General features: G+C 34.4%; 1 protein-coding gene across 1 annotated transcript in view; it reads left to right on the top strand.

Moving 5' to 3' along the window:
* Positions 1–12500, top strand: part of LOC137659104 (fibrocystin-L-like) — a 194302-nt gene that overhangs the window by 140814 nt on the left and 40988 nt on the right. Inside the window, exons 43-56 of the mRNA XM_068394184.1 lie at positions 209–375; positions 1084–1322; positions 2172–2326; positions 3323–3607; positions 3899–4071; positions 4571–4640; positions 5788–5950; positions 6236–6471; positions 7227–7376; positions 8190–8408; positions 8582–8679; positions 9557–9663; positions 10770–10857; positions 11630–11811. Coding sequence (XP_068250285.1) covers positions 209–375; positions 1084–1322; positions 2172–2326; positions 3323–3607; positions 3899–4071; positions 4571–4640; positions 5788–5950; positions 6236–6471; positions 7227–7376; positions 8190–8408; positions 8582–8679; positions 9557–9663; positions 10770–10857; positions 11630–11811 — 2332 coding nt within the window. The remainder of the gene's footprint in view (positions 1–208; positions 376–1083; positions 1323–2171; positions 2327–3322; positions 3608–3898; positions 4072–4570; positions 4641–5787; positions 5951–6235; positions 6472–7226; positions 7377–8189; positions 8409–8581; positions 8680–9556; positions 9664–10769; positions 10858–11629; positions 11812–12500) is intronic.

Below are 12500 nucleotides of genomic sequence, written 5' to 3'. Positions count from 1 at the left end.
TCTTGATAAAATTGGCTTCTAAATCAAGTATACTTTTTACCACCCTGTGACTTGCAATTCTTATTTACCTAATATCCATTATATGCTGCAATTGCTTACAGCCTTTACTATCATTGACTTTTGTCAGGCATTAACAGTGCAATTCCTATTTAATTATCTATTACAAGTAAGTATTTGTACCTTCTACATCACCTTTGCTCTCTGTCAGGTATTGGCCGTACGCAACGGAACCCTGGATCTTCACGGTGCTCACGTTCCCATCACGTGGACTCACTTGGCCACCACCGCTAATCCGGGAGACACAGAAATCACTCTCAAGCTGCCTGTTACTTGGAAAGCTGGGGACGAAATTATTATAGCCACCACAGAACACAGGTAAGGAGGAAGGGTTGCCAAAATTAATTGGAGACAGGTATGCCATTACGCTGGACTTTTAGGATGCTCAATTAACACTCATTTGGTAGCCATGAGCCTCGTGTTCTCATAGCTAAACTGGTGTTGTACTCCATGTTCAATGGGTTCCTAATCTTCATGTTGGAAACACTTTGTTGGGGCTCCCTTCAAGTACATTTTCCATAGTTTTGTTTATTCTATTATTTTATTTTGTTTCACGCGTATGTGTTAAGATTTGTGGAAGCTTCCTAAGGAGTCTCTTGATGTGTTAGATAGTTCCTTGAGAATATCTGTTCCTTATCGTTTGATGTTTATGATAGCAATGATAAAGCTAATAACAATAATGATGATGATGATAAGAGAATTAAGGGGAGAAATAAAAAGTTCTTGATGCTCAAATATTCATCGATTTAATGTAAATTCCGGACAGCTTTCTCCTCTTATCCAAAGTCAGTTTTGTTTAAAATTGTATATTGAAATCTTCCTGTCTCGTAAGATTTGGTAAAACTTTGGCCATTGTGGTTTTCTTACTATAAGATAAAAGGGGAAATCCATATGCTATTGTTTTTACTCTTATTAAAAAGTTATCCATCAATCAATACTTTGATGGCCAATAGCATTATTTGCAAAGATTAAGGCTTGTTTTTATCCTTTGGATTTTTAATTAAAGTTAATTGAAATCATTTACAGATTCATGGTAAATGAGAACGAGAAACGAACCATAGCTTCCGTATCCACCGACGGACTGACTGTCACACTCACAGAGGCTCTGCAATATGAACACGTATCAATCGAGCAGACCCTCGGAGGACGAATTATTGAAACTCGTGCTGAAGTTGGTCTCTTGACTCGCAATGTCAAGGTTCGGGGAAGTATCAACACTGATTTCACTGAAGTTATTGATGCATGCGATGAAGAGTGGAATCCAGGTATGTCAGTGTGTTCAGGATTGCTTGTAGGCAAGCTTATATAGAGGTGATCATTTATTACAAGAAATTTAGAAAGTTCCTTAAACGTTATACTAGGATCATGCAAAACGTAGCCTATAGTTAGTTGTTTGTGTGGATACAAAGTTTAAAGATAATGAATAAGATGAAAAAGAACAATTGAGGTAAAGAGAAATATTCAAGAAAAAAAAATGAAAAAACCTTCAAATAGAAAGAAATATTCTTAAAACTAACCAACCCACAGGCTGGTAGGTTTAACACAGCATTGGTGTAATGATGCTGTCTGGCTAAGTTTTCATAACTTACTTAAACATTGGACAAAAGGGAAGAATGATGGTTCTTAACTATAAACTCGGTTCCAGTGTTTACCCGATATCCACTGCTAGAAATTTTCAATGTATCCTCAAATGCTTCACAAAACTATGGTATTATTTTCGGAAAGATGTGCGGTGAATTTATGAAATATGTGAAAGTGGTATTCAAGACCAGGAATTTTTTTTTTAGAATTTTTGAAATTTCATTAATTAGAAACTTTGATTAGAAACTTTTTCAAGGCCTATGTTATACCCAAAATGAATATCTGGAGCCTATTTAATAGTTATGGAGGAGTTTTAGCCTACAGCAATCTATTATTACCTTAGAAATCTTTAAAAGATTAAGACAGTTTGTTTTTGTTATTGTTTATCTCACTAAACAATCTAATGTAATATATTTGACCATAATTCCATCCCTGTTGAAGCAGAGAGATATGTACGGAAGACTCTATTTGTATCCACTACTCCCCTGTGAATACTAGACGAGCTATTTACATATTTGGCAACTGCATTACAGGCCAGTTTGCAACACAGTCTTGTTTCAATGGACGATTTGGTGAGGAAATTGGTGGTGATCAATTTGGTGCCACCGTCATGATCTTCAGCAAATATCCCAACCAAGATCTTGTCGCTGGTCGCATCGAGTACGTTGAGGTCACTGAGGCTGGACAGGTACGGAATGAAACGTTCCACATTATTTTGTAACCAAGGGTGGGGACGAGTCAGCCTCTTAGTCTGTAATGGTGAATCCAGCGGACTTCCAAAACCTTTCAAGGAATGCTAGATTGATTTTAGGCAGCTGGATACACTAAACTTTATCCTTTTTTTTTCAAAAAACTTTATTTTAATTGATTGTAGTATCCTTGAGGTTTATTTTTGTCACTTACTCTATGATGGGTAACTATCACATTTTCCTTTATGATTTTTTTGTCATTTAGGTAATTAAATCATGTTTGAGAAAGGTAAATTTTGAAAGAGGGAGACGGAGTGCCAGGTAGTAAGGATATGCCAATCTTAGAGGAACAGCAAAAGCAATAAAGTAGTGGACAAGATTATGCAAGTGCTTATACTTTAATCAGAACCAAAGTTTAGATTCGTGCATGAGTTATGTCAGTAATAGTTATATGGCTACTGATGTTTTGTAAGGGTTGCCATAGAGTTCTAAGATTCATTCTTGAATTAAGGAAATGCAAGTATTAGGTATGTAAGTAACAGAGGGAGGGTCAAGAAATCAGGGAAAAGTAGCAGAGATGAAGACCAAATGGAAAATTAGGATGAAAGAGTGAAAGACAAGTCTAACAAGAGGAAAAGCTGACATGGAAACATTGATGATGAAAATAATGATATAGAGTATTCAGATTATTGATTAGTTGGTAGGTTTAAGTGCTCGGTATCTCCCGGTTTTAATAATAATAATTGCAAGAGGTGTGTTGAAATATTTGTCTCATTTCTTTTTAGTTCTCACTGATGGGTACTCTTTATTGTGGGTGCTTGATAAACTAGTACAAATCCCTTTAACATGTCCCCAAAGAATGAGTACCCATTATAAGGAACTTGTGAATATACATTGACTAATATCCTGAAGCCTTCAATCCCTCTAGTGCATAAAAGATTGTACATATAAAAAAAATAAATAGCTAATATTCGTACATCTTTACTTCATCACAGGCCTTCAGTTTGGGTAGATATCCTCTTCACTTCCATTTGGTTGGCGAAGTGAGCACATCCTACATCAGAGGCTGTGCCGTGCATCGCACGTACAACCGAGCCGTGACTATCCACGCAGCAGACTATTTGACCATAGAGAGAAATGTTGTATACAACAACATGGGACATGCTATTTTCACTGAAGATGGTATTGAACAGAACAATGTTATCCAGTACAACCTAGCTGTCTACACCAGATCATCATCCTCATTGTTGAATGTTGACATCACACCGTCATCTTATTGGGTGAGGATTTGTTTCCCCCTTTAAAATACCAGAATAATACTTTTGTAGTTTTTCAGCGACTTTGTAGGTTTCATGAGATAGAATGGATATCCATTGCAAATCATGTCCTCGGAATATGTTTGATTTAATATTGAAATTTAGATATTCCAGAATTTTTCAAACCAGTTGATATCCTGTAAGTTTTATCATATTTGCTATCATTAGTTTTGATCTTTTATAGATGCAGAATTTGCTTCATACCAATCTATGGTTAAATTTAATTTCCTTAAAATAACTGTCCTTTCTTTTCAGGTTGTTAATCCAAACAACATTGTCCGCCACAATGCTGCTGCTGGTGGCACCCACTTTGGCTACTGGTATCGGTTGGAACGTAATCCTTCCGGGCCTTCTGCAACAACCTCCTATTGCCAAAACAATGCTCCCATGGGCGAGTTTACTAACAACACTGCTCATTCTTATGGAAGGTACTATTCATATCTGGAATGAAGTTTAAACAATTGATTTCTCTTTTTCATACACACTCAAATATATATATATATATATATATATATATATATATATATATATATATATATATATATATATATATACACTGCAATCTGATTTTTTGTCGTTGAATTATATCGTTTTCCTTTTATTACTTCACATCTGTGACCTTTGATCTCTTTTCACTTACCTATCCAACTTCTTTAACTTTTATTGAATAACAAAGCCACTGATCCAGCCCATGCGAATCTAGAAATGATTGACAAGCGTGGTTAAACGATTCCAAAATGGCGCAATCTATTTTTGGCCTCAACTTCTATTAGCGTACTTTTTCACACGGTTGCCTTCTTTTGAAAGACTTTGCTTTGGCTTTTGGGGTGGACCTTAGTCCCGACCGGCTGGCCTGCCTGACGTCGCTAGACACCGGTAGCGTATGTTTGTGGGTTGTACGCCTCAATATAGTACTTTTTCTTCCAGATATGGTCTGTGGGTGTTCTCCATGGACGGATATTTCCCCAAAACTGGAACCTGTCGAGGAAATGACTTGGTGATTATGAGTTATTTGTTAATTGATTGTTGATGCTGTAAGCTTTCACAGATAGGACGTTTACCTAGTGAAGTTTTCACTTGGTAAATTTGATCACTGATAAAATCTCTTGTTAAATAGACTTAATCTTAATGCATATAAGCTTGAATTTTCCAGTCTTATATTTAAAGGACAATATGTAACAGGAATAATAATTTTTTTCTGTTATATCTACCAAAAATAATACTCCAACAAGATTAATTAACTGTTGACTTTCATTAACTAAATCTGTATCGTTGGAAAACAGGTTTCAGTTTTAATTTTGAGCTTTGTAGTCTTAAAGGGTCAGTTTGAGTAATATCTTTTGATTAAGATAAAATAGACATCAAAATTAGTGTTACAACTTTTAGTTCAATAGACCAAATTGTAGACTCCATTTGAATTCAGATATATAAAAAAGAAAGTTTTTAAATTTGATAGGCTAAAGCTGAATAGCAATTGTGGCTCTATTTAACATAGACAACATATATTAAATAGTAGTAATGGCTTTATCAGTTGAATTATATTTTAGTCAGATTGAAATGGTTCCCTATATTTGTTCATTAAGCTCTATATTTCTAAAGACTTTGTAAGTCTTTTTATAATGTAATAAAATGGACTTACATACCATCTTTTCCATGTACCAAGTCAGATTATTGTTTATGTAGCCTATTAGAAAAATATTTTATTCCAGGAATTCTTTCATTTTTGGCTAAACATCGACTTTATTTCTCTCAAAAACTCATGATATGCCGAAAATTATTTTAATATATTTGGTACATTTCAAAACTTATATTCTCAACTGTTTAATTGTTAGTTATTTTTGTAAGCTACTCAGTTTTCATATAATCAGTGAAGTTATTGATAAGACGTTCAGGTAGGCGTTTCATTGTGAGTAGTTGAGAACTTGTTTACTATTTCCCCCAACTTCACACCCCATATGTGGTTACCACTTTCCCTGTGTCTTGCACGGCGAACCATAGATGGCGCCGAAGGTCGTTTGCAGCATCCCTTTGATCTCTCCTGCATAAACTCTTCCCTAAAATCTTCCAAGTGAGTCATATGTGACTCAGTGGTTCGGATAGATGCAATAATATTAATAACATTAACAATAATCCCATTTGCACAGGTCGCCCAATGGCATGACTTCACCGTTTGGAGGTGCGACAGAGGAGCTGAGGTTGTCTTTGGTGGTGCTCTTCAGTTCCATGGTTTCGTTACTTTAGATAATGAGCATGCTGGTATGGAAATGGTCAAAATGGTTGGCAATTTCGGTGAAGATGATGGACCAGGTAAGTTTATTAAGTTTACTTCATGATTACAAATTAATTTGGTAATGTTATCCTCTTCATTATAGTTAGAAATATTTTCTTTGTTATTCAAAATATGGGAAAATGAATTGAAGGAAAAAATAACTTTGGAAATGTTAAAAAACAGTTGAAAAGAGGACATTTGACATGGCAGAATCAATTCAACGCATCATATCTCACTATTATGTAATCACATAATCATAAAATAACTATTTAATGAAAAAAATATTATGAAGAGTCTGATTCCATCTGAGGATTTATCAACAGGTATATTCAACTCACTGGTCATTGGACACTCTGCCTTATCCCCTGGCGGCTGTGGTGACGAAACAAGTGGTATCATTGCACCCAAGATGAAGATCTTCAGCATCGCTGACACCAAGTTCGTCAACTTTGACACTGGCATGTGCTCTGCATTGTCAGGCTGTTCCCAGTGCAAGTTCAGGCAAGGAGGTTTCAGCATGCAGACAAAGGGACTGACCTTTGAGAACTCTCCCAACAAGGTAAAAATTGAACATCTGTGAGCTCTTCAGTCTTTGAGGGTCCCACAACAAGGTAGATATTAAAGTTTTACAAACTTATCTTTGAAACTTCTCAAAGAAGGTATAAATTAAATGCTGATTAGTTGATTAACCTTTTTAAGATTATGTAAGTTTATCAGTCATTTGTCAGTTTATATTATTTCCAGGCAGACCTTGTTTTTATATACTGATCAGTCAACTCTTTTCTATATTTGGCAATCAATTCTTGAGTTTATTTTTTTTTTTTTTTTTTGTCAATGAGATCCTGTACTCATATTTTCATCAGGTAGATTTTGCCTTTGTATCAGTATCACTTAACTCTTTTGTATATTTCTTAGTTATTTTGTGGATAACCCAATTTGTTATGTAATAGTTTATTGTAATAATCTATCTATCTGTCACCAAACACCTTCACTTTATCTGTCTTTGTGATTACAAGACCAATTTCTTGAATCTAATTTCCATGTTGGAGTATTCCTTCTTACTTAACACGTGGCTTAGTATCCTTGCCTTGAAGACCTTATTTTCTTTCCTTTTATGTTTAAAATTCAAAGAAAATAATGCATAGTTTCTTACAGATATAAGCAACTTTTACAAGCTGTCAAGTTAACCCTCCCCTTCATGCATGCAAAGCCACTAAATTGATCATGACTTTCAGCACAAATATTAGGCATTTTTAGTAAAAGGTTACACACTGTGTAATGACCTAACCAACTTTTATGTTCCATAATCTATAGATGAGATTCCTGTGGGAACACGAGACCATCTGGATTGATGCTGATGGCTCCCTCACTGGGCAACCAGAGAATGTCCTTGTGCCATCTATGGGCATCTTGAATCCAGCCAGCTGCCAGATTAATGTCACAGAATTTTCTGTCAACCCCAAGGTAGACTTTGCATAGATGAATGTCAGTGATGTATATGGTGTCTGTATGTTATAATTCATCTCTCTCTCTCTCTCTCTCTCTCTCTCTCTCTCTCTCTCTCTCTCTCTCTCTCTCTCTCTCTCTCTCTCTCTCTCTCTCTCTCTCTCAATTTATTTTGTTGGAACTATATTCGTGATAAATCTTTTTGAGAATTCTTTTTACTAAAATTTGAAAAGGACTTCATTGCTCTCAGTTTTGATGATAGTAAGATATTAGGACTATTAATAAATATATTCGCATACTTGTACTAAAAAGTTAAATATAGAAATAAATGAAGTTTCTGAAAGGAAACTATTTGTAATCTAGCTTTATCTCTGTATCATCTGATCAAAATGCATTTCGAAGAGCATATCATTCAATGTATTGATTTTGTTAACATTACCTATTTAACATAACCTTTTGGTTGGCTTTAATTTCCAGTAACATATGATAAGAACAACACTGTTCGTTCATCAAATGTAACTGAACAAACCTATCCTTTTTATCACTGAAACACGAAAACTTGTCTTCAGACTCGGCCTTGTGTTGTGAAATACAACGGCAGTCTTATCAATTATTTCACTTTGGTAACATTGGCAAGTATATCCTGTTTCATGGACGTGGCCTAAATGTTAGCTTAGAAGCAAAGGGGAGACTTTGGGGGGAAGAACGTCACAAACGGATTACGTTGTTGTTTTTATAAAAGCAGCCTTTATGCCAGCTGGGGTTATTTCCCATTTGGGCAGCTCGTGAAGAAGACAACTGACTTTAATATTGTTTACGTTTGTATTACAGGTCCCTGGTTCTGTCTGCACCGGCCTGAAATTCGTGCGCTTCAACGTCCAGGGTCCCAACGTCAACCCAGACTCCCTTCAAGGAAAGGACATCATTGTGACCAATGAACATGGCAGTACAAATGTTCCATATAGAATCAAGAGGCTGACCACTGAAGGATGGATGGGTATTTTACCTACTGAAGATACCTACAAATGGGAATTCGATGGTGCACAACAGGTATTATGCATATGTAAACCCATCTATGTTTAGAGTAAGTAGGGATTATGTATTGATACTGGTACGTGTTTACTGTATAAACATGTTACTGTGGCATTATTCATGATGTATAATATCCTCCCACTTTCAAGCAATGCCTTTTGAACTGAATCACAAATCACATTACATTTCAGATCACCAATATGAGTTATAGTGCCCAGGTACGCCTTATGGAGGATGGAGATTATTTCTATGTTTCTCATGAGTTCCTCCAACGACTCGACTCATTTGGGTAAAGAATTATTTGTTATTATGATATAAAGACTTTATTCTTTTATATTTTTTCTTTTATTCAAGGAGGAATTTGGTATAAAGGTTCTACTTGAGTTCAAGAAAGCATGATTTTTCGTTTTGCCTAGTGCTAAATTTATAATGTCATTTTACTTTATTTTTCTCTTTTTTTATATAAAAAAGAGTAACAATGATAGCTATAATAATTTTCTTTTTAAAGGAAAATCAGAGCTTGAATATCGATATGCTGTAATGTAATATTCCAAATGTCCTTTTAAAATATATATTTTCTTTCATTTTATGTTATATCTTCTCTAAAAGCCTTGAAGTATGGTATTTTGAACCCCTAGATGCTCACAGTGGAAGCAGATTCAACATTTTGCCAAAAATGTCTAATTTGAATGATTAGTTTATATGGTTTGATACTAACCAATCAAAAAAAAAATAAATTATTTGTTTCAAGGGTAATTAATTCTGTATGATGATTCGTTACTAGATATCTCACGATTTCCTTAGACAGTATGGTCAATTAGATGGAATATTTCTTTCAGGAAGGGGCCAAAATATCACATGATTACTTCTGTACAGAAAATAATATTTAGGACCAATATTATAGTTTTATATGCTTCTAAGTAATCAGATACCGTATGTTTTCAGCCAAACCTACAATTTTCTTCAGTATGTTGTGATGTAATTGATAACCCAACTCCTTTCCAAAACTGAAAATGCCAAGGGGAAAATTTTTTCTAAAGGAGTGACATTAAAAAGTTAAAGAACGAAACTGAGGAATTATACTCCCTGTTGAAATTTCCAAGGAGATTTAATCCCAGCAGTGAAAATTCGATGAGAGGTGTTCATTTTCTTTATTTCTTTCATAGAACCTTGGGTACACAGAGGAACAGCACGGACGGAATTCCAGACCCAATTAACAATGTGCATGGTGATTACTATTGGGACGAAAACCTCAGGACCATGACTTATATGGGTAAGTATCTAGCAAAAGTCCTTTAGGCTGAAATCCCTCAAGGTCAATATTCTTTAAGGTTAAACATATGTAATGTTGAAGGACCCTAAGGTTGACAATCCTTCATGGAAGGTCGAAGGACCCTAAGGCTGACAGACCTTTAGGTAAGGTTGAAGGACCCTTAGGCTGACAATCCTTTATGTAAACCCGAAGGACCCTAAGGTTGAAAATCCTTTATAGAAGCTTGAAGGACCCTAAGGCTAAAAGTCCTTTAGGTAAGCTTGAAGGACCCTAAGGTGGACAGTCCTTTAGAGGAGGTTGAAGGACCCTAAGGCTCACAGTCCTTTTGGGGAGGTTGTAAGACCCTCAGGTTGACAATCCTTTAAGGGAGGTTGAAGGTCCCCAAGGCTGACAACTCTTTAGGGAAGGTTGAAGGTCCCCAAGGCTGACAACTCTTTAAGGAAGGTTGAAGGACCCTAGAGCCACAGTACTTTAGGTTGAAAATCCTTAAGGTCCAGATTCCTTGTGTTCAAAATTCCTTAAGGTTGAAGGACCTTAAAGTAGTCCTCTAGGTTGAAATTTCATAATATGTAAAGCTCATGCAGTCAAAAGTCTTTAAGGTTGTTGTTCCCTGTAGCTGAAAAACCTTTATGTTGTAAGCTCTTTAAACTGAAAGTCCTTAAGGTTGAGTGCCTTTAAAGATATCATAATTTGTTGTTATCAGGGTTGGTCCTCTCGGCAAGGGGAACTGCATCTTGTACCAATGACGTTTTACATCGTTCCCATTTACACCTAAGCATCGTTGTTGTCTTTCTTTTACTTGCATTATCGTTCCATCTGCCTCTCTCTCTACCTATCCAATATTCAAATGTATCAACTACAACTTCATTCTTTTTATTTTCTGTGGTTTATATAATTGGATAAGGTGGGCTCAATAATTCATTTAGGACTAAACGGAAAAATGATAGTTGTTGAATTACAGTACTAAGACTTGAGATAAAAATTTTTAATTATTATAATAATGATACTCACGTAACTAATCATAGACATTGTTTTGGCAGAAACATCTACAGTATGTTCATTTCGATATCTACACTGAATATTTCCTTTCAACCATCCTTCCACAGTAAGCTCAACACAGGGACGTCGAAAGAGAACTATCTTCGACGATCGTTCACCTGGCTTTCAACGTAACATCGACTTCCAGGTTTACAGGTTAGTTCGAGTTCTCTGCAGGACATATAGAATGTATGATGACAGTGTATTTCACAGAATACCTGAAGAAATATCTTACCCCTTATTGAGATCGCACTGGATCATAGGTCAAGCTTCAGATCGATTTCTCTTGTTTCATTTATTTTTCTAAGATTTAAGCTGTCAGTTTTTCTTGACTAAAGATAATGTTGATTAGTTTTTATTTTACCCTTTTTACAGAATCCTTTGCTTTAATTTATGATAAGCTGCCTGACATTTTTGTTCTTAAAAGAATAGTTATTATAATTATTATGGAAACCTTGAAATTTTAAAGGAACATCATAATTGTAACATCCTGTGCGTCTGTGATATTTATAGGTGTATTGAAAGATTTCCATAATAAGCATAAAAACAGCATCTCATTTTGCTTTTTGGGTCATAGACGAGACCAATAATTTGTTTCAAAACAATCCAACTGCTATAGAGCCAAAGAAAACTTAATTTCTTTCATTTTGTCATTGTAACATCGTAAATATAGTATCTTTTGCTCCTTTATGAATGAAATTTTACTTAGGTTATAAAGGATATATCCATTTAAAAGTCATAAAAACTCCTTTCTCTTCCAGTAAGATTGATATTACTTGCAGCAATCTTGTCTGAGTCACTTTAAATTGACAGGTTTGTTTTTTTTCTTCAGAAAAGACATTTCTGAAAGTTATGAAAACCTAGTTTTTCTAAGTGATATTTGAATTTATTCATATTCATTGCATTTCATGAACTCCAATTCCTTCAGGTGCTACTTTGAAAACTGCATCCCCCCCACTCTAGCACCTATTCCAACTGGTAGACCAGATGTCACCTTCAGATGGTCCGACACTGAATCATGGAAAGAGGTTCCAGTTGGTTCAGGTGGACACCCTACTGAAGATACTTACGGTCTTCCAGTGGAAGGGGACGAGATCATTATCCCTCCTGGTAAGTATCCGATGTTTCATCGTGTACCTTTGACTAGTGTACGCGACCAGTCAAAATGACCGCTGAATATTTAGATAGATATGCACACACAAGCACCCCCTTCTCACTAGGAAATGGCTACTCCTTCTTTCCCTATCCGAGGGAGAGGGAGATCTGAGTGTGACCGTAAAGATATATATATATATATATATATATATATATATATATATATATATATATATATATATATATTATATATATATATATATATATATATATATATATATATATATATATATATATATATATATATATACATATATATATATATATATATATATATATATATATATTTATATATATATATATATTATATATATGTATATATATATATATATATATATATATATCTATATATATTATAATTATATATATGTATATATATACTGTATATATATATATATATATATATATATATATATATATTTATATATATATATATATATATATATATATATATATATATATATATATATGTATATGTATATACCATATACCTGTATATATATATATATATATATATATATATATATGTATATATATAATTTATATATATATATATACATACTATCACTTGTGAAGCTAGTATATGGTATATTTATATACAGCATAAGCAATACCTCTATATACGAAATTAATCCGTTCTGAAG

This window comes from Palaemon carinicauda, chromosome 19 (assembly GCF_036898095.1).
Source record: "Palaemon carinicauda isolate YSFRI2023 chromosome 19, ASM3689809v2, whole genome shotgun sequence".
Lineage (NCBI taxonomy): Eukaryota > Metazoa > Arthropoda > Malacostraca > Decapoda > Palaemonidae > Palaemon > Palaemon carinicauda.
The sequence above is the reverse complement of the archived record's forward strand: the minus strand, read 5'-3'. Positions and strand labels throughout refer to the sequence as shown.